The sequence below is a fragment of the Pan troglodytes genome, chromosome 10 (assembly GCF_028858775.2).
Source record: "Pan troglodytes isolate AG18354 chromosome 10, NHGRI_mPanTro3-v2.0_pri, whole genome shotgun sequence".
Taxonomy (NCBI): domain Eukaryota; kingdom Metazoa; phylum Chordata; class Mammalia; order Primates; family Hominidae; genus Pan; species Pan troglodytes.
The window spans coordinates 47,720,817-47,743,774 of NC_072408.2; the positions used below are offsets into that span (position 1 = coordinate 47,720,817).

The 22,958-nt window shown below is 43.5% G+C and overlaps 1 protein-coding gene across 24 annotated transcripts in view; it reads right to left on the reverse strand.

Moving 5' to 3' along the window:
* The window catches only part of PFKM (phosphofructokinase, muscle), a 41,006-nt gene that overhangs the window by 14,255 nt on the left and 3,793 nt on the right, over positions 1-22,958 (reverse strand). For 16 of the 24 annotated variants that reach the window (XM_016923537.4, XM_063786731.1, XM_063786722.1 and 13 more), the window contains 3 exons: positions 8,985-9,077; positions 1,426-1,499; positions 469-546 (listed from right to left, as the gene is read on the reverse strand). In XM_016923537.4, coding sequence (XP_016779026.1) covers positions 469-546; positions 1,426-1,499; positions 8,985-9,069 — 237 coding nt within the window. In that variant the 5' untranslated portion in view covers positions 9,070-9,077. Of the gene's footprint in view, positions 1-468; positions 547-1,425; positions 1,500-8,984; positions 9,078-9,166; positions 9,210-11,914; positions 11,934-12,381; positions 12,615-13,264; positions 13,377-22,958 lie in introns of those variants that run through there. The other 8 variants (XM_063786732.1, XM_063786730.1, XM_016923531.4 and 5 more) reach the window with 7 other exon arrangements.

Consider the following 22,958-nt stretch of genomic DNA (forward strand, 5'->3'; position numbering starts at 1 on the left):
GGATACTCTTAGGATTTTTTTGAGACTCCGAAAGGCTGTCTCAGTTCCTTCGTCCTTTAAGTGGTCTGGTTTCAGGTCACCTCATCTCCATCACATGAGGACTGGCAGATTTCAGCTCCACTTCTGGCTCTGGCTCCAGTCCTCTGGTAAGGTTATTTTCAGGGCCAGACCTTCCCTGTGACCCTAGAGTAAGACCTGCTTATGTGTCAGTCCCCATAGTCTTGTTTATGACCTTTCCATAAAGAGCAAAGCATCCTGTGATCACTCCTCCACCCTCTCCCTGCCCCAGGAAACCAGGGTGGTATTTTCAAATGCTAAGAGTAAAGGGCAAATAGGGTCCCTCTCTTGTCACTGAATTCCTTCCCATGAAACCATATGACAGGGAATTTGGGAGACCGTAAGCCCAAACCAGAGTGGGATGAAACAAGGACAGAGCAAATATGGGACAGGGAGTTCTCTGGAACATACCAGCTGAAGCATCATCGAAACGCTCTCCCAGGTGGCTTCCTTGATGTGATCTCCACCATCCACCAGGCCTTGATAACCCTGTGTGACACATTATACCTGTTCAGCCCATTAGGCTTCTCTATAAATTCCCAAGATTAAGACAGGATCCCTGGGAAGAGATTCTCTGAGAATCAAGCCACCTCCTCCCATTAGTGAGTCCTGGATGCTCGTGAGACTATCATATTTAACACAGTCCAAAGAAGGAGGCATCAACTTTTGCAATACTCTCTTCTAGTTTCTCCCATTTTTGAAATACTGGGATGTGGATATCCTTCCTAATAGTTAATCTTAATTCTTATTTTTGGCTCATCCTATCTCCTCCAACCTGCTTCCCAGGGGACCAATGATAACAGATGGTCTTGATAACCATGGAGAAAAGGAGAAGGGGAAGTTGGTGGGAGGGAAGGAAAGAAATGCGACTTGCTCTAAAAGATTATAAAATCTGATACAAGAAAGCAGGTGGACCTTATAAAAAGAAGAGTGGGTGAAGCATGAGAGGGTACTGGGAGAAGGGTGCAAAAGAAGATTTGAGAACCTCAGAAAGTTATGCAAACTACAGAAATGCAGCAAGGCTCTTCTCTCCTGGGGCTCTTCCCCTGGATATACTAAATTTGCTGTAAATACCACCCATTTCCATTTCTTTCTCTGTTTTGAGGGAGATAAAAGGAGGACTGAGAGTTACTTTTTCCTTTAAATTGAACAGGCAACATGAAGACCCAGTTTGTAGATGCTCAGGTCCCACCATCACTATTGGAGTCAAGTAGGAAAGAGTGACTCATGAAGCTACGGAGTCAAGGAAAATCAAACACAGCAATGTAACTAACTGGGAGGTAAGGACACAGAATGTGGGAAGGGGATAGAAGGCAGATTTAGAAGAGGACAGAGAAAGAATGATGAAGAACAAAGTACAGAACCAACCTCATGGACAAAGAAGACACGGGCACCGGTGAAGATACCAACTCGAACCACAGCCCTGACAGCAGCATTCATACCTGAAAGGAGGGACAAAAGAAGTCACGGAGAGGTTGCTCCTAAGAAAAGGCGCCCTGGAATCCAGAGATATTACATTTGGCTAAAGATAACGAATCAGTACTTTATTTAGTCTTTTCTCTGAATCTAGAATAATCCTCTCATCAAAGTCTTCTGGCCTCCCCACTCCCAATTACTGCAGTCAATGTTACTGGAGCTTCAGATAATCTGCATTCATTGCTCCTCAAGCCCCCCCAAAATCCTGCCTTTCCCAAGACCTTTCCTTCATAGGACCATCTGGGAAACAATAACAACAAGAATAACGCATTTTCTTGAATGTGTATTGTGGGCTAGACACTGCCAAGAGCTTGTCAAACATCATCTTATTTAATGCTGTTAACAATCCTGGAATTGTCTCCATTTTAAAGATTTGGAAACTGAAACTCAAAAAGGTCAAGGGGCACAAAGCTAGTACTTTTAGAAAGTTCAGATTAGAATTCAAGTTCTCAGATGCCTAAGTTAACATTATTAGCCTCCATGGCTTGTCCTACTAATGTCAATGGCTGTACTAGGTTTTTCCTTGCTTTCTGCACTGAATCGAGACATCAGCTTTTAGTTGGCATTTCAGGACAAAGACATGACTCTATATGGTTCAGTAACCTGGCAAGTCACAGTCTATTCACAAGTTCACAGTATATCTGTTACTAGACAGCTGATTCTCTCAGTCTACACACACACACACCCCTTTTTTGTGTCACTTGAGTTGGTCTATGTTCCAATGTGTGCCACACAGTTGTGATTTACTAGTTATCACACTGCCAGAAGAGGCTGTGACCAAGTGTGCAGGAAGAATTGGTGGGGACTCTATTCTCTCACTGCGTTCTCCTGGCATTTCCTCAATTAGTCAACAAATATTTGCTAGTCTCTTCCTGTGGCCCTGTATATAAGATGTTTATGGGGAACTCAAAAAGTATACTGTAAATCATTCTCTCTCCGCTTCTACTGGAAGAAAAACTTAGAACTAGGGCTGGACACGGTAGCTCATGCCTGTAATCTCAGTACTTTGGGAGGTCAAGCTGGGAAGACTGCTTGAGCCTAGGAGTTTGAGACCAGCCTGGGCAACATAGCAAGACTCCATCTGTAAAAAAAAAAAAAAACAGAAATAAAATTAAGACAAAACAAAACAAAAACTTAGGACTAAAATAGAGAGGCAATCCTTTTCCCTTTTTCACAGATGATATTATCCCTCTCCTAGTAGCTGCTCAGTGAAAAGAACTCTCTTCCAGGAGCACTGTGAAAAAGCCAACCCGTCCCAACATAAAACACACAGCAGGTGTCCCATATGTGTGTTTCATATTAGGAACAATGCACTGATCCCGTGCTAAGCATGGCCTTATTGGTGAGAGATGGGAGACATTCCTTTCCTACCATGTAATGTGACGAGGAGCACATGGTGATGCACAGGGAATCTTAGAGCCATGATGGATCAACTTCTTGTAAACCATTTTAGCCAGTCTCTCTTAGACATTCTAGTACATATTTTTGTTTTAATCTAAAATCTGTTCATGTTGTCCTTAACCCTGCATGGAGAAATGTAATATACCAACAAGCACTAAGAGAGCTAGTAATCGGAAAAATCTGCAGCACCAAACTAAAAAACCATCACAAACTTTTGAATAATCCAAGGCTATCAGGAATAGAATGGAATAAAAAAAATCAAAATGTTTCTTTTTTTTGCAGGTTGGTATTACATGGCTATTAGCTCCAAATTGAATTGAAGGTCCGTTTGTTCACTGAACAAATATTAACTGAACACCTATCATGTTTCAGGCACTATGCTAGGCACTGGGGGTACAGCAATGACCACCACAGAGTCTGGGAATACCAAGATAAAGGACTTGGTAATGGTCTTCAAGACATGTGGAGAATTACAATATGGTCTATTGGTCCCTATAAAAGACATGAGCCAAGTACAATGGTGCATCCCTATAGTCCCAGCTACTTGGGAGGCTGAGACAGGAGGATCACTTGAGCCCAGGAGTTAAGTGTAGTCTGGGCAACACAGTGAGACCCCATCTCTCAAAAAAGAGAGAGAGAGAGAGAGAGACAAAGTACAGTCGAAACAGGGACAAAGAGTATCTAAGCCTGCCAGAAGGAAGTCAGAGAAGGTTATACAGAAAAGACAGCATTTGTCATGGGACCTAAAGGACAATTTCCTTTAAAATTTTTCTGTCAGGTGGATAATTTGAGGGAGAGTATTCTTGGCAGAGGGAATAGCACAAATAAAGGTGAGGGTCAAAAAATAACCTTAAGTCATTTAGTATTATAAAGAATAAAATATAAACTAGGAAATGGTGAGAGATGAAGCTCTACAGGTGGGCAGGCACCTATGTGCCATGAGAAGTTTGACTTGTCTTCTACAGGCCAGGGTTTAATCAGGGATCCATGGGTGATGAGTTTCAGGGAATCCAGGAACCCCACAAAACTGTATGAAAAGTTCTGCGGGCATGGACATTTCTTTCAGGAGAAGGTCCACAGCTTTCGTTTGATTCTTAAAGGGGTCTGTGGCCCCTCCAAAAAGAAAAGTTGCATACAACAAAGAATCCCTGAAGAATTTAGAGAGCAGAGGGACATGATGCGATCTGTATCTCAGAAAGATAACTCTGGCAGCAGTGTGAAAGACAGCTTGAGAGAGGGATTTCTAGGGTTAGGAGGCTACCTGGCATCCTAGAAAAGAAATGTGGAAGGCCTGAACTGGAAGAGTAGCATTTGGGACAAAACAAAATACTGGACAGAAGACATCTAGGAAACAGAAGCAATAGGACTTATATCCAGTTGGCAATGTGATTACATTTCAAGGGTCAGAGAAGGAGAAAATGTCCCGTGATTGATTTAGACAAAGGGTAAAAGCGTGGTCCATTGACTCAGCAGAGGCAGGTTTTGGTTTGGGCAGGTGGCAGTGGGGGTGATACATTCATATTTGGATATGCTGTTTGAAGTTCTTGTGGAGTATCCATGTGAACATAGAAGAGACTATCTCAAGAGAATATGCAGAATTATAAGGGAAAGGGGCAAGGAATGCAACCCTGAGGAAAACCAACATTGAAGGAACAGGAAGGGGAAGGGGGGTTCCATGATAAAAACTAATAAGGGGCAGCAAGAAATACAAAAGAACCAGGACTTGGCAATGTCTTAGAAGCCAAAGGGGACAGTTTCAAGAAGTTGGAACAGTGCCAAATGCTTCTGATAACTGATCTAAGGTAAGGCCTGAAAGGTTGGGCTTGTCAACAAGAAGCCACTGGTGAGCACTGATGTCAAAGCTTACTTATGACATCACTAAGGCAAAGCCCCATGAAGTCTAGAAGCCTAAGTTCACAACCTTAAGTTGAAGGCATCAAAACCAAAAAATCTGTGAAGAGAGGGGCTTCTCAGTAGCTTGAGGAATAGCCTATGTGTGTGAAAGGAACAAGGTCAAAAGTCAACACAAAGCCATCAATGCTTTAGGAAAGATGAATAAAGTTAGCTCAATAAGATCAGAATAGATACGAAACTAAAGTTTGTTTTCCAGTCTTTCACAAGGCCTATGGGATTCTCTTCTGGATACCTGGAGTTCTGGAGTATGGATTTGTAATTTCAGGAAATAAGGGAAAAAATTGTTCTGAAATGTATAGGTTGGAACATTGTTTCCTGTTCCCAAGCTGAGTAAATGGTCCTGCAAAAACTCTAACTTAATGCAATCCTGTTGGTATACCCAGGGTTAAGAGAGACAAGTGACTCTGAACGTTTTCAGTACAAAAGCAAACAACAGATGGTGGGCAGGGATTATCCAAATCTGTTGGGCATACAAAAAAAATCTCACAATAAGGAAATTCTCTTCTCCCTCTGCCTTCTTCTTACCTCAACTCTACCAACTTCCAGAAGTCATTCATCCTGTCTCCAACTTGAATATCTGAGTGTTTTCCTAGAAACCAAATTTTAGGATGCTCTTCATGTACCTGGTACCTATGCCTCAAACCCCTAGTTCCCTAAAAATCACAAACTTTGGGGTATACAAATAGTTTATATTAAGGAGCCCCGGTAATTCTTTGAGCTCTCCTAGCCAACCTGACTAGCTTAGTCTGGCCCCAAGCCAGTCCTGGCCAGAGTCTCCTTTGCTGTTCCATGTTGCCCTAAATAACCCTCCATGGCAGTTGTCTGACTTATTAGAAGCAAGACGAAGGATAAGATTACAGGCACCATCCAGTAGGTATTCTGGGTGTAGTCAGGAGGGGTTCTGGAGAACATCATAAGCACGTAGTTTGGAGTCTCCAATTACGGCATATTGGGAAGAGGTTTTAGAAAGAAGAACTGTGGGTAATGGGTCTCTATGAGACTAGACAGAAAAAAAATCTAATAAATGACTTGAGCATGACTTTTTTTAAAGCTGATACTAAATAATTTATTTCTGCCTTAACTTTCATAAGATTTTTAAAAATATATGAGGAATAAACATTTGTTAGAGATGAATTGCACTTTCTAATGGATATCATAAGTAAAAATTATAAACCTTAGAATAGCAAGCCAGAGAGGTAAAAGGATCTCTGTTCGTGCGAACCTTTAAAAATAGAAAAGGCCAGGTGTGGTGGCACATGGCCTGTGGTCTCAGCTACTTGAGAGGCTGAGGCAAGAGGATTGCTTGAGCCAGGAGTTCAAGACCAGCCTGGGCAACATAAAAAGATCCCTTCCCATCTCTTTTTTTTTTTTTTTGAGACAGAGTTTCACTCTTGTTGCCCAGGCTGGAGTGCAATGGTGTGATCTCGACTCACCGCAACCTCCGCCTCCCGGGTTCAAGCGATTCTCCTGCCTCAGCCTCCCAAGTGGCTGGGATTACAGGCATGCACCACCACGCCCAGCTAATTTTGTATTTTTAGTAGAGACGGGGTTTCTCCATGTTGGTCAGGCTGGTCTCAAACTCCCAACCTCAGGTGATCTGCCCGCCTCGGCCTCCCAAAGTCCTGGGATTACAGGTGTGAGCCACTGCACCTGGCCGATCCCATCCCATCTCTTAAAAAAAAAATCAAAAAGATAAACATACATTTGTAATGGCTGGCTATCTGGAGACAGAGGGCCAGAGCAGATGACTGACTGAGGTCCTTTCCAGGGGTAGAATATGCCGATGTCATAAGGCTAAAGGTAGCATAGTTTTGGCGGCTGAAGCCATTCCTAGGCTGGAAAGGGAATTAGGATTTGGTACGGCATCAGCCCAGTATCCCAGAGTTCTTTGTTTTTGAGCTCAGGATGTCTGATTCCTGGCCATTTTTCTACCTCAAGAGATGATTAGCTTTGCTGAATTTGGAGAATGACAAAGCTGTGACCTCTATGGATTTTACACAGCTCAATCTCACTTTCCCATGTGGCCCACAAGCCCTAAGGGAAAAAAAACAAAACAAAACATTTCTACGTTTTCTCCCCGGGAGAACTAGAGTCCATCAAACTCAGCTCTGGGCAGGCGACTTCTGAATTTGAGCTTCTCCTTCAGCTAGGACCTCTCAGCTCTATTTTGAGTTTTCTGTTTTGCCTCCTTGCCTCCATAGAATTTCAGTTTCTATCACTCTCAATCCCTAGTGACATGTGGCTATGATGTTATGGGGATTTGCAGGTGGGCTATTTCCCTGGCTACACTGTGCCTATCAGCTGGGTCCTTCAGAAATCAGCTTATCTATAGTCCCTGCCTCCATAAAACAGGGTCTTTTTCTTACAGCAGTGAGTTATGGTCTTCACTAGAATAAGAGGGTCTCACTGCTCAGGATCAGAAGGTGGAAGGGCTCTGCTGCTCTTAGACCCAAGTTAAATCCTAGTCTGACCTTTCTTTCTCTCTTTCCCTCTCTAAAAAGCTCTTCTTCATTTTATAACTCTGTGTAGCTCACTTGGATTGTTTAGCAGGCTTTCTTCTTTCTTCCCCTAATCTGACAATCTGGGTCCACAGATCATTCTACCAAGGTTTCAGGATCAATGCTCAAGTACATGTTAAAGAATTCAGTATTGGCATGGTACTCTGCCAGCAGAGAAGACAGATGCAATAAAAGCCAGGTCTGTGGTTTCTGCAAACTCAACTAGGGCTCTGCATTCCTAATCTGGTCACTATTCCTAAACTCAGACCTCCGTACCCTCCTTCCTCAGTTTCTTCATTCTAGCACTTTCTGATTCATAACCTATATCACAATTATAATAAATATTAGTTTAAAAAGTCTAGCTTTACTAATATACTAATAAGTATGATAAGAACAAAGATTGCGTCAGACTTTTTCACTGATGTATCACTGGTGAACCTCATCATCATCCTGATTGACACAGTAGATACTCACTAATTCATTTTTAATTAATGATCACATGTATTGAGTATTTACGATGTGCCTGCTACTGTTCTAAGCACCTTACTTAAATAAAGAGTTCAGTGTCTTGAAATCTACCTTCTCCATGAAGTTTTCACTGATTAATTCAATCAGAGGCTATCATTTCATTATGTAAGTAGATTCCACTTGGTTAATGCACACTTGCTTATTTTTATTTATGTGCCTTATGTAAGAATTCTAGTTTCCTCATTAAACTATAAATTCCTAAAGGAATTCAACTTCTTCACAACATACAAGACAGGGCTCTATACAAAGTGGGTCCTTAGCGCAAAGTCTAAAAAAGCCTAGGAACAGTGGTGCAGAGGAGGGGAGCCTAGCTGAAATCGCTTTCCTTCTCTCTTTCTAATTGTCTCCATGTCCTGTATCCTTTTCAAAGAAATTCTACCACTTTTCAATGTATCAGAATATATCAGAAGATCAAAGGAGAAAAAGTTTTTTTAAAAAAAATCACATACCCTCTTACTCCCACTCCGTGTTTCCTATATACCTAATTTTTGTGACTCCCAGGTTTCTTAAATTCAACCTAGAAAAGGGTTTTTGCTGGCTCTGTTTTCTGCCCCTCCACCTCATACTGGATCTGTATTGATTAACTGCTGCTGTTCCTATTTGTTCAAGGGGTAATGAAAGGGAAAAGGAGGAAAGGCCAGAGAAAACCGAGTGCCTGACTGACCTTGGTCAGTGCAGGAACTCTCCAGACATCAGAGTTAATACCTGAAGACCTAGTTGGGACCCACCATATACTAATTCTGGGTCTCCTCCCATCCCCACCATTACCAAAGTACATGAAGTTAATCCACTTACTGCCTTCTCAATAACTTTATCTCTTTAGTTTCTTTCCAATGCTGCTTGAGAAAACACCACTCTTTTAGGTTCCCAAAGACCAAAAGAGCCCCCTGTCTTCAAAGAAACTTGGAAAGAAGTTTTATGAAGATGTGGGTAAATAAACGCATGGCAAATAAAATTCAAATGCACTTGAGGACTTAGGCCTCACAGAAATTTTTAGCAAAGCCCAAAATTCCCGTGAACCTACAGAAGAATAATTCTATTGTATAGGCTAAGGGAGTCAGTAAATTCCAAAAGTCCCACCAGCCATGTTTTTTGTCCCCTCCTCCTTACCTTGGGCATCTCCACCAGAGGTTAAGACAGCAATGGCTTTGCCAATCCCCAGGGTTTTGGCTGCATGGTGCTCTTCATGGGTCATGATCCACTCTAGAATTTAAGACAATGGTCAGTTAAGACACAGCAGGAATCAAGATGCCACTAGCTAAAGGAACGGCAACTAGACTGGCAAGAGCCACCTCAGTCAGGCTCTCCCACTATACCAAGTCTGAGCTTTGCAGCCTGAGAGCTTTGGACTTCTTCCAGAGGAAAGCCACACCCTTGTAGACTGACAAGCTGAAATGTCATGTAATCAAGCCCAAGACTACTAAGGTCCTAATTCCTCCCTGATCCCTCCCACCCCAATTGGAACCTATTTGGGGAATAAACTAAGGTCAGGGAAAAGAGAAGTTGACTGAATAGAAATGAGAAAGGGAGGAGAAAAAGTTGAGTTAGCCTCAACGATCCCTCCCTTTTCAATGAAGGGATAGGTTATTGCAGAGGGCTGGAATCAGATGAGGTTTAGGGCACTGATGACAATCAGCAAAGTAGAAGTAGAAGAGCAAGGGTAGGTTGGATTATAATTAAGATTAGGGTTGGGTGTTATGGAATTGTGCTATTGGAATGGGGTTAGGTGATATGGAGTTGAAACTGGAGTCTGAGGCTATAAAGGCACATCAGAGTTAGGCAAATTAATGGTGTCAGTCTCAAGAATGGTCAGGGGCTTTCTATGGCTCTTCCCTCTCAGGATGTCAGCCTCCTGAGCATCTCTTGATCCTTGGTCTTTGGGTCTTGCCCCTCACATTACTACATGCTATGAAATGAGAAAATTAACACAAAGTCACTGCCGTATATACACAGATGTGTACATACGACATGGGAACACCTTCATATTTTGTTCTTTAGGGATCACCTCTCTCAAAGGAACACACAAGAGGACATATTTTTGTATCCATAAAATGCCAGTAGAATTATCACTCTCCCAGTTTTTCAGGCTAAAACCTGTTATTTTAAATTTATCTCCTCCCTTCCTCTCAGATTCAAAACAGTAACTAAATCCTATTATTCTCCCTTCTTATTATCTTCCTTTATCCATCCCCTCCTTTCTATCCTTATTGCCCTTTTCCACCTGAACTGCTTACTACAATAGCTGGTTTCCCTGTGCTTGTGTTCCTTTCTTCACTCTATTAGACACACAAAATAAACCTTCATAGGAAGGTCATAGGTCCCTAGGCTTCAGTGGAGATGTGTATTCATTCACAGGAACCCAAGTTTTACGGGCAGCTTGTGCTTGCTTCTACCCTGCATTTGGAGAACTCAGGGTAGCTGCCTATAGAGACATAAGTCACATAAACACCCAAATCCACACAAATAATAAAATAATGCAATGAGACATATATGAAGACATACATTCACAAACATGCATTGTGTTAACAGACAGAGATTAATGAACGTACTACATATAATCAGTACTAACAAATAAGGTCCCAACTTGTTGGGTTGGCATTCGAAGCTTCTACAATTTAGCCCTTGCATATAGCTTCAACTGTTGGTCCTATAGATTCTCTGCTCCATTGTCACCTGAACATTACTTTGCTCTTCCCACTTTTGTGCCTGGGCACACTGCATCCCTTGTCCAGGTGGCTACCCTGGCCCTTTCCACAGATTCACATCCCATTCCATCATTTAAGACCAGTGATAGTTGTACCCTTATTAAACCTTTACTGATTACCACAGGTCAAGGAAACCTTCTTTTGGACTTCCTCTAACCACATGTTGTCTAAACTGGATCACTGCCTCCCAGGTTCAAGCGATTCTCCTGCCTCAGCCTCCCGAGTAGCTGGGATTACAGACATGCACCACCACACCCGGCTAATTTTTGTATTTTTAATTGAGACGGGTTTTCGCCATGTCCGTCAAGCTGGTCTTGAACTCCTGACTTCAGGTGATCCGCCCACCTTGCCTCCCAAAGTGCTGGGATAACAGGCATAAACCACCACGCTCGGCCTGCTTTATGTGGCATTTTAATAGTTTCGTACGCACTGAAAAGAGGGTTGGACTAGATCAGGGGTCAGCGTACAACAGCCTGTAGGCCAAATCCAGCCCTTCTCACGTTTTTGTATGGCAGTAAGCTGTGAAAGGTTTTTGTATTTTTTAGTGGTTGCAAAAAGTACTTCATGACATGTGAAAAATGTTAAGTTCAAATTTCAGTATGTGCACTACCTTCGTTCATTCACGTATTATCATGGATGTTTTTGTGCTACAACAGCAGAATGGATATTGTGACAGAGACTCATAAGCCTGCAGTTTAAAATATTTACTATCTGGTCTTTTACAGACGAAGTTTGCCAACCACTGGACTGGATGGCTGCTAAAGTCATTTTTCCTAACTAGACTGAGAACTCCTCCAGGGCAGGGATCATGATCATTTTTAACAACTCTCCCACAGCTCACTAAAGACTTGCAAAGTCTATGCACATTACAGGACCCCAATAAATACTTGTTGAAAACGTTAATGAACTGATGAACTACATGAAATACAAATATATGAAAAATGTAAAATCGGCTTAGATACAGATATACCTCCATATTCTACTTTAAAACACACTTTTAACTTGGACTTGAGAAATCATATAGTGACAAAGAGTGAAAGGAACATAGAGGCACGCGTGACTAGAGACATTCTTATTTAACTGGAATGTTCATGTCCAAATTTCTGCTGTTTTCCAAAAAGAAAGATTAAGTGACTAGGGCAAATAGGAAGGCAAAAAGGTGGAAAGGAAAAAACAAGACATCTGGGTATGCTGATCCCTTTCCTCCCGTTTTTTCTTCTCATTCACTCTTGGAGCTCATGACGGGGGTAGAATCCCACACAGAGCTCTTCCACCCCTGGAAGCGTCAGTGAGGGAGAAAATTCGCCATAACAAGAGGAGTTTAAGAGTGCTGACCTGTAAAAACCGCTCATATTCTTCTCCTGAAATCTCTAAGACAGTTATAGAGGCACAGGACACAGAAATTCATGCAGACTCATGTATAAGCATCCCTTACAGACCCACAATGACACGCACGTAGACAAAAACAGACAGATATTAAAACATATCTCTAAAATCACGTGCGTATATAAGCACGCGGCAGGGAGGAACAGAGAAGCAGCATCATAGGCGCACTGATTTGAATTGGGTGAGTGCCAGGGTACGGTCAGGCAGCCAAGGGCAACCCGTCCGAGCCCCACCCACCCATCCCAGATTCCTGGGGAATGCAGCTGAGCCTGCAAGCGGAGGGGACTGGCCAAGGGGCTAGGATCCTTCACGACTGCCCTGCCCATCCCCCTCTCGGCTCCAGCTTAGGATGCCGTATCTCTTCTTTTCCTTTCTGCTCCTTTCAGTTCTCCCTACCGCCTGCTCCCGGCCCATACCTTCCCACCTCACTCCCAGCTCTCCCCCTTGCTCTTCACTCAACGGCCCCTCTTGCCTTTTAGTCTTAGCTCTCCTCCGCCGCTGCTTTCTTGCAGATTGTCCTTGGGAAAGGGGGGAGGGGTGCTGGACGAACATGGGGAGGAGCCAGGTGGAGGCAACGAGGGAGGGGGAAGGAGGAGAGGCTTCCCAACCTCCACTAACAGATGCTGACAAGAAGGCTCCGCCTCCTCCTGCTTGCCTTTCTCCTCCTCTTCCTCCTCCCCCTAAGTACTCAGCTCAGATATGGCAGCGGCTTAGTTCCTTCACTCCCCAGAGTCCTGGGGTCCTCATATCTATCTCGAGAGCCATCAGCATCTTTATTTAATGGGAATAATAAATTATTTCGTTGCTTCTCTTGTTTTCAACACAGAACTTTTTCCTAGTCCAGACTGCCTGAGACACCTTGCATTCCAACATCTTCAGCAACTGCCAATAAAACCTGCCCCTGTGGCCCTCTATCCGTCTTTAAGCAAACATTTCTTGGGAGTCTGTGTGCTAGATTTTGCATTAGGTGCCGAGAGGTTTAAAAAAATAAATATAGTCCCTGCCTTTAAGGAACATTGAATTATGACATCTTCTATAGAATAGCCTCAAAAACTTCTTTTACATTTACATTACCTTTCTCAGAGAAAGTACAGAAAAGCTAGCTATTTGGAATGAAGTGTCAAGAGGGAAGGGCGTGGCTGTGACGGCCACTTCTCAAGCCTGCGTGGGGAGGGATGGGGGCGGGATTCTGGCAGTGAAGCAAACATATAAATTGGGCTTCACAGCAAACAGGATCCACTCTGGAAAAAGGGTCAGATGCTCCCAGAGCAAGAGGTGCATCCATTACTCAAGTCTCACCTTCCCTTGCTCCATCTATGCCTTTGCTTCATTGTCTCCACAGTCGGGTCTCCTCTTGCTTTTACCACTGCCCTCTTCCTCTTGCTTACTTTTATCTCTACCTCTGCACATTCTGGCACAAACAATACAAATGCAAGTGACTAGGAGATAAAACCCCACTTGACTACACAAAATAAAAGCATTTGTTCTCCAAATTATACCATCAAGAAAGTGGAAAGACAACCCACAGAATGGGAGAAAATATTTGCAAATCATGTATCTGATAAGGGGCTGGCATCCAGAATAAATAAAGAACTCATTTGCAACTCATTAAGAATCTAAACCAAAAATAAAATTATAAGCCCCTCAACCATCTGAATAGACCCCTCCTCTCAGTCAAGGGTATTCCAAAGTTAATCTGAAAAACTAGTTCAGACGTTGATGGAAAGGGGAAGCCAGACACACTTCATTATATGCTCCTCCCTTTTGGAATTACTGATAGAACAGATTCTTTAAGTCTGATAAGAAACATTTACAATCTATTCTCTGAAACCTGCTACCTGGAAGCTTTGTCCACCTGATAAAACCTTGGTCCTCACAGATTGCTTTTCTATTAAGTCTTTGGACAATAACTTAACTCTTTTCACCAATTTCCAATCAGAAAATCTTTGAATCTACCTATGACCTGGAAGCCCCGCTCCCCCCTCCCTGCTTCCAGTTATCCCGCCTTTCTGGACTGAATGAATGTACATCTTACATATATTCATTGATACCTTATATCTCCCTAAAATTTATAAAACCAACTTGTGGCCCGACCATCTTGAACACATGTTCTCAGGATCTCCTGAGGGCTGTGTCATGGGGGAGCTATTGGTCACTCGTATTTGGCTCAGGATAAATCTCTTCAAATGTTTTACAGTTTGACTCTTTTCACTGACAATAAAAAGAAAATACCTCAATTTAAAAATGGGCAAGAGAGTTGACCAAAGAAGATATACAGGTGGCAAATAAACATGAAAAGATGTCAACATCATATGTCATTAGCGAACTGCAAATTAAAACAGTGAGACACCACTACACACCTATTAGAATGATTAAATGATTAAAATTCAAAAATCCAAATGCTAATGAGAATGTGGAACCACTGGAACTCTCATTAATTGCTGGTGGGAATGCACAATGGTACAGTCACTGTAGAAGACAGTTTGACAGTTTTTTACAAAGCTAAATATTGTCTTACCACATGATCCAGCAATAGCACTCCTAAGTATTTAGCTGAATGAGCTGAAAATTATGTCTGCACAAAAAACCTGCACATGAATGTTTATAAAAGCTTTATTCATAATTGCCAAAAGCTGGAGGCAACCAAGATGTCCCTCAAAAGGTGAATAAACAAACTGTGATACAGCTATACAATGGAATATTTTCCATCAATAAAAAGAAATTATCAAGCCAGGAAAAGACATAGTGAAACGGGCCGGTGTGAAAAGGCTGCATACTGTATGATTCCAACTGTATGACAGTCTGGAAAAGGTAAAACTATGGAGACAATAAAAATATCAGTTGTTACTGGGGCTTGGGATAGAGAAGGAGAGATTAATAGGTGGAGCACAGGGGATTTTAGGGGCACTAAAATGATTTGGTATGATGCTATAACAGATACATGACATACATTTGTCATGACATTATGCATTTGTCAAATTCATAGAACTATACAATCCAAAGAGTAAACCCTAATGTAAACTATGGAACTTAGCTAATAATAATGTATAAATATTGGGTTATCAATTATCACAAGTGTACCACACTAATGCAAGATGTTAATAAGTAGGGAAAACTGGCCAGGCACAATGGCTCACACCTGTAATCCCAGCACTTTGGGAGGCCAAGGCAGGTGGATTGTTTGAGCTCCGGAATTTAAGACCAAACTGGGCAACATGGTGAAACCCCGTCTCTACAAAAATACAAAAAATTAGCCAGGTGTGGTGGCACATGCCTGTAGTCCCAGCTACTCAAGAGGTTGAGGCACAAGAATGACTTGAGCCTGGGAGACAGAGCTTGCAGTGAGCCGAGATTGCGCCACCACACTCCACCCTGGGTGACAGAGTGAGATCCTGTCTCAAACATAAAAAATTTAAAAATGAGCAAAGGCTTGAATAGACAGTTCTCTAAAAATGATATATAATGGCTAAAAAGTACAAGAAAAGATGCTCAACATCAATAGCCATTAGGGCAATGCAAATCAAAACTACTTCATTTGAAGTGAAAATACTACTTCATATCCATTAGGATGGCTATTATCAAAAAAGAAAAAAAGAAAGGAAGGAAGATGGAAGGAAGGAGGTAGGGAGGGGTGGAGAGAGAGAAAGGAGGGAGAGGGGGAGGGAAGGAAGGAAGGAAGGAGAAAAGAAGGAAGGAGGGAAGGAGGTAGGGAGGGGTGGAGAGAGAGAAAGGAGGGAGAGGGGGAGGGAAGGAAGGAAGGAAGGAGAAAAGAAGGAAGGAGGGAAGGAGAGAGGGAGAGGAAGAAAGGAAGGAGGCAGGGAGTGAGGGAGAGAGAGAGGAAGGAAGGAAGGAAGGGAGGGAAGGGGGGAAAGGAAAAAGAAAGAAAAGTATTACAGCGGATGTGAACAAATTGGAACCCTTCTGCATTGCTGGTAGGAATGTAAAGTGGTGCAGCTGCAGTGGAAATTTGGCAGTTCCTCAAAATGTTAAACATAGAGTTATATTAATTAGCAATTCCACTCCTAGGTACATACCTATGAAAAATGAAAACATATGTACACACAAAATCTGTATACCAATGTTCATAGCAACATTATTCACAATGTTGGCAAAATGTGGAAAGAGCCCAAAGTCCATCAACTAAAGAATAGATAAATAAAATGTGTCATATAAATATGACAAGAAGTGTCAAAATTTGTAAAATATTTGAAGATATTTATTCTGAGCCAAATATGAGTGACCAATGGCCTGTGATAGAGCCCTCAGGAGATCCTGAGAACATGTGCCCAAGACGGTCAGGCTGTCAGGCCTCTGAGCCCAAGCTAAGCCATCATATCCCCAGTGACCTGCACGTATACATCCAGATGGCCTGAAGCAACTGAAGATCTACAAAAGTGAAAATAGCCTTAACTGACGACATTCCACCATTGTGATTTGTTTCTGCCCCACCTTAACTGATCAATGTACTTTGTAATCTCCCCCACCTTTAAGAAGGTTCTTTGTAATTCTCCCCATCCTTGAGAACGTACTTTGTGAGATCCACCCCCTTCCCTCAAAACATTGCTCTTAACTCCACCGCCTATCCTAAAACCTATAAGAACTAATGATAATCCACCACCCTTTGCAGACTCCTTTTTCGGACTCAGCCCACCTGCACCTAGGTGAAATAAACAGCCTTGTTGCTCACACAAAGCCTGTTTGGTGATCTCTTCACATGGACATGTGAAACATTTGGTGCCGAAGACCCGGGTCAGCAGTCTTCCCTTGGTGTTTAATCATCGTGGGGATGCCTCTCTGATTATTCACCCATGTTCCATTGGTGTCTGATCTCCACAGGGACGCCTGCCTTGATCATTCACCCGTGTTCCCTTGGTGGCAAGTCAATTGCGGGGATGCCTGCTTTGGCTGCTCACCCACATTGCAGCCCAGAGCTGCTCCCCATCCCCCTTCTCCATGACTCTACTCTTCTCTTTAAACTTGCCTCCTTTACTATGGGCAACCTTCCACCCTCCATTCCTCCTTCTTCTGCCTTAGCCTGTGTTCTCAAGAACTTAAAACCTCTTCAACTCTCGCCTGACCTAAAATCTAGGCATCTCATTTTCTTCTGCAACACCGCTTTGCACCAATACAAACTCGACAATGGTTCTAAATGGCCAGAAAACGGCACTTTTGATTTCTCCATCCTACGAGACCTAGATAATTTTTGTCGAAAAAATGGGCAAATGGTCTGAGGTGCCTTACATCCAGGCATTTTTCACACTTTGTTCCCTCCCTAGTCTGTGTTCCCAATGCAACTTGTCCCAAATCCTCCTTCCTTCCCTCTGGCCTGTCCCTTCAGTCCCAACCCCAAGCGTTGCTGAGTCTTCTGAATCTTCCTTTTCTACTGAACCATCTGACCTCTCACCTCCTCCCCACACTGCTCCTCCTCACGTCGCTCCCCGCCAGGCTGAATCAGGCTCCAACTCTTCTTCAGCCTTTGCTCCCCAACCCTATAACCCTTCTATTACCTCCCCTCCCCACACCCGGTCTGGTTTACAGTTTCGTTCTAGGACTAGCTCTCCCCCACCTGCCCAACAATTTCCTCTTAGAGAGGTGGCTGGAGCTGAAGGCATAGTCAGGGTACACGTGCCTTTTTCTCTATCAGACCTTTCCCGAATCAGCCAGCGTTTAGGCTTTTTCTCATCAGACCCCACTAAATATATACAGGAATTCCGATATCGAGCTCTGTCCTACAATTTAACCTGGAGTGACCTAAATGTCATCCTAACTTCTACCCTCTCCCCAGATGAATGGGAAAGTTTTTTCTCTAGCCCAATCGTATGCTGATAACTGCTGGCTTCATGAACCACACCTCCAGGAAGGCATTAGAGCAGTTCCCTGAGGCGATCCCCAATGGAACCATCCTGCCGATTCCCCAGATATAGCTAGGCGAGACTACATGGTTTCCTGCCAAGTTGGAGGGCTTAAAAAGGCAGCTTACAAAGCTGTTAATTATGACAAACTTAAAGAAACTACCCAAGGTAAAGAACCCAGCCCAGTTCATGGCCGGCTTAGCAGCAACCCTTAGACGCTTTACCACCCTAGACCCAGAGGGGCCAGAAGGCCACCTTATTCTTAATAAGCATTTTACCACCCAGTCAGCTCCTGACATTAGAAAAATCTTCAAAAATTAGATTCCGGTCCTCAAACCCCACAACAGGACTCAATTAACCTTGCCTTCAAGGTGTACAATAATAGAGTAGAGGCAATGTATTTCTGAGTTGCAATTACTTGCCTCCACTGTGAGAGAAACCCCAGCCACATCTCCAGCACACAAGAACTTCACAATGCCTGAACCCCAGTGGCCAGGTGTTCCTCCAGGACCGCCTCCCCCAGGATCTTGCTTCAAGTGTCGGAAATCTGGCCAACGAATGCCTGCAGCCCGGGATTCCTCCTAAGCCATGTCCCATCTGTGCGGGACCCCACTGGAAATCGGACTGTCCAACTCACCCGGCAGCCACTCCCAGATCCCCTGGAACTCTGGCCCAAGGCTCTCTGACTGACTCCTTCCCAGATCTTCTCAGCTTAGCGGCTGAAGACTGACGCTGCCCAGTCGCCTTGGAAGCCTCCTGGACCATCACAGACGCTTTAGGTAACTCTTACAGTGGAGGGTAAGTCCGTCCCCTTCTTAATACGGAGGCTACCCACTCCACATTACCTTCTTTTCAAAGGCCAGCTTCCCTTGCCTCCATAACTGTTGCGGGTATTGACAGCCAGGCTTCTAGACCCCTTAAAACTCCCCAACTCTCGTGCCAACTTGGACAATACTCTTTTAAGCACTCCTTTTTAGTTATCCCCACCTGCCCAGTTCCCTTGTTAGGTCAAGGCATTTTAACTAAATTATCTGCTTCCCTGACTGTTCCTGGGCTACAGCCACACCTCATTGCTGCCTTTTTTCCCAGTTCAAAGTCTCCTTCATATCCTCTCCTTGTATCTCCTCACCTTAAACCACAGGTATAGGATGCCTCTACTCCCTCCTTGGTGACTGATCATGCACCCCTTACCCTCCCATTAAAACCTAATCACCCTTACCCCACTCAACGCCAATATCCCATCCCGCAGCACACTTTAAAAGGATTAAAGCCTGTTATCACTCACCTGTTACAGCATGGCCTTTTAAAACCTATAAACTCTCCTTACAATTCCCCCATTTTACCTATCCAAAAACCAGACAAGCCTTACAGGTTAGTTCAGGATCTGCGCCTTATCAACCAAATTGTCTTGCTTATCCACCCCGTGGTGCCAAAGGCATATACTCTCCTAACCTCAATACCTCCCTCCACAACCCCTCCATAACCCATTATTCTGTAGTGGATCTCAAACATGCTTTCTTTACTATTCCTTTGCACCCTTCATCCCAGCCTCACTTCACTTTCACTTGGACTGACCCTGACACCCATCAGGCTCAGCAAATTACCTGGGCTGTACTGCCACAAGGCTTCACGGACAGCCCCCATTACTTCAGTCAGGCCCAGATTTCTTCCTTATCCATTACCTATCTCAACATAATTCTTCATGAAAACACACGTGTTCTGCTGATCATGTCTGGCAAATCTCCTAAACCCCAATCCCTTCTACAAAACAACAACTCCTTTCCTTCCTAGGCATGGTTAGGTACTTCCACCTTTGGATACCTAGTTTTACCATCCTGACTAAACCATTATATAAACTCACAAAAGCAAACCTAGCTGACCCCACAGATCCTAAATCCTTTCGCCGCTCCTTTCTGTTCCTTAAAGACAGCCCTAGAAGCTGCCCCCACACTAGCTCTCCCTAACTCATCCCAACCCTTTTCATTACACACAGCCAAAGTGCAGGGCCGTGCAGTCGGAGTTCTTACATAAGCCAGGACTGCACCCTGTAGCCTTTTTATCCAAATGACTTGACCTTACTGTTTTAGCCTAGCCATCATGCCTCTGTGCAGCGGCTGCCGCTGCCCTAATACTTTTAGAGGCCCTCAAAATCACAAACTATGCTCAACTCACTCTCTACAGCTCTCATAACTTCTAAAATCTATTTTCTTCCTCACACCTGATGCATATACTTTCTGCTCCCCAGCTCCTTCAGCTATACTCACTCTTTGTTGAGTATCCCACAATTACCATTGTTCCTGGCCCAGACTTCCATCCGGCCTCCCACATTATTCTGGATACCACACCTGACCCCCATGACTGTCTCCCTCTGATCCACCTGATATTCACTCCATTTGCCCATGTTTCCTTCTTTCCTATTCCTCACCCTGATCACACTTGGTTTATTGATGGCAGTTCCACCAGGCCTAATCGCCACTCACCAGCAAAGGCAGGCTATGCTATAGTATCTTCCACATCTATCATTGAGGCTACTGATCTTCCCCGCTCCACTACCTCTCAGCAAGCTGAACTCATTGTCTTAACTTGAGCTCTCACTCTTGCAAAGGGACTACGCATCAATATTTATACTGACTCTAAATATGCCTTCCATATCCTGCACCACCATGCTGTTATATAGGCAGAAGGGTTTCCTCACTACGCAAAGGTCCTCCATCATTAATGCCTCTTTAATAAAAACTCTTCTCAAGGCTGCTTTACTTCCAAAGGAAGGTACAGAGGATCAGAAGGGCAGCAGGGGGCATGGGCAACGCTGGTGATAGATGGCCTAGATGAAGTGAAAAATATGATAGAAAGCTCTTATCTTCCAGGGAGAAGCTGTGACACAAGGAGCAAATGGGTGAAGCACCACTCCTTTGGAATGCTTCCCACATTTTCAGGTCACTAGAAGTAGTCTTGAGAGTCACTAGTTACCTAGGCAGGTTGCCCATCATCGAAGTCTTTATACACAGGAGAGGCTTTATGTCTAGTGGGCAGTTGGATCTGCTGGATCAGAGCCTGGACCACAAAGGTGCCTGCTACCCCTGAGCTTTTGTCCTGGAATTAGTTGTCCCACACTCTTACCTATCTTGAAATGCTAACCACCTTTCTTGGAAAAGCCTAGGGGTCAGGACATAGGGGTAAAGTGTACAGCCTAGGTGACTCGCACCCTTGCTATGCCCCAGTGTAGGATCAAGTGGCTTTCTTATGCCAGGAGCTGATCCTCTATGGGCCACACACACACACACAGCCTGCCTCATTATAGTACAGGCAGAGCTGCTTATACTGATAGGCAAGATGTTGGAAAAAACAGCAGCTGCTTCCCTGCCAGGTAAGAGACAAGAAAGAAATATATTCCATTTTTCTTAAGGACTAGAGCACAGAATCTCCATATACAACTGCACTTAGAACAAGGAGCAGAACACCCTGGAGGGAGTCCCTGTGAATTTCTTGGGCTGGCAGAAGCAGAAAGACATCAGGCCAGGGGTTTTTCATGTTTGGGCACCAGTAGCTCTGTGCTCATCTCTGTTGTTTGACGACATGAGTTCCTCACCATTTCACTGGTGCCCTATAGTGATGCATTGCCTAGAGGTGAGAAATGGAGCAAGGCAGTGGCATCCATCTCATTAGAGCAGATAACTACCCTCGTACCTCTCCAATCCATCCTCCACCCAGGAGCCAGAAAGATGTTTTAAAACGCAATATGATCCTATCATTCTTCAGTGATTTCCCAGAGCTCAAAAGTGTCCATAAGACCTAGAAGGCACTGCACAATCTGGCTCTTACACCACCTGTACAGTTCACTCTCCCGCTATTCCCCCCATCATCAAGTCACATTGGCCCATTGTGCTCTTTCCCGTTTCACAGCCTATTGTCCCCTTTTCTGGAAAGCTCTTCTCTCTTTGCCTGGCTAATGCATACTCATCCCTCAGGTCTTCCTGAGAAAGGTTTTTCTGACTTCTCAGGCCATATTACATCCCCTGTTTTATCCTCTGATTACATGGAGTTATTTTCCTTCATTGCACTAACACCATTCTAGTTATATAACCATGTGTGTGATTGTGTGATTACTGTCTTAGTCCTACAAGACTATAAACTTCATGACAGCAGACAATGTACCTGTTTTGTTTACTACTTTATTCCCAGTGCCAAGTACAGTACTTGACATAGTATGTGCTCAACACATTCTCTTGGAAGGAAGTCAAAGAAGGAGGAAGAGTAGGAGGGAAGGAGGAAGGGAAGAGGAAAGGATGAGGAAGGAAGCAGGGAGGTAGGCAGAAGAGGAGGAATGGAGGCCTTATTGGTGCTGGGAAAATATTAGATTTCCTTTCTCTAGTAGGAAAGCTGAAAGGGTTAAGAGTGGCCACTTAACTGAGCCACACAGACCCCAGGATTTAAAGGCAGAAGTTGAACATCAGAATTTTGTCCATCAGACAATGCTGAGTTCAAACCACAGAAGCAGGTCCAAATGAGTCATCAGAGCAAAGGGAGTCTGAGGTGAGTTTTAGGTACACCAGAGCAAAAGGAGAATGAAAAAAGCAGGAAAGATGAGGGCAAATAAGAAATAATCTGTACAAATTCAATAAACAATAGGAAAAAACCATCAGCTGGGTTTATTTCTTGCTGCTTTCTATGCAGGGGCAAAGGAAGTCTGATTAAAGGGATGTAGACCACAAACAGTTGCAAAAGGAAGAAAAGAAAAAAGGAAAGAAAAGAAAAAGAAAGGGAGGAAGAAAGAAGGAAGGGAGGGAGGGAGGGAGGAAGGAAGGAAGGAAAAGAAAAGCTGGCTCTGAGCAGTCAGCTGGCTGTTCTCTTCCCTACATCTCTATGGCATCTTATTTTGAACCAAAGTTATCTTGAACCCTACATTTCTATGGCATCTTATTTTGAACCAATTCAACATTTTGAACCAAAATTATTAAGTTCTTAACTTACACATTGTTCCATATTATCTCCCCTCCTTAATCATAAGCTCCTAGGGAACAGGGAAAGTGTCTATTTCATTTTCTCATTTCCTACAGAGTCTAGCCCAATGATTTCAAATAGTGAGTGCTCAAAAATATGGCTAAATACTGATATATATTTCATAAGTGCTAGTAGTTGTT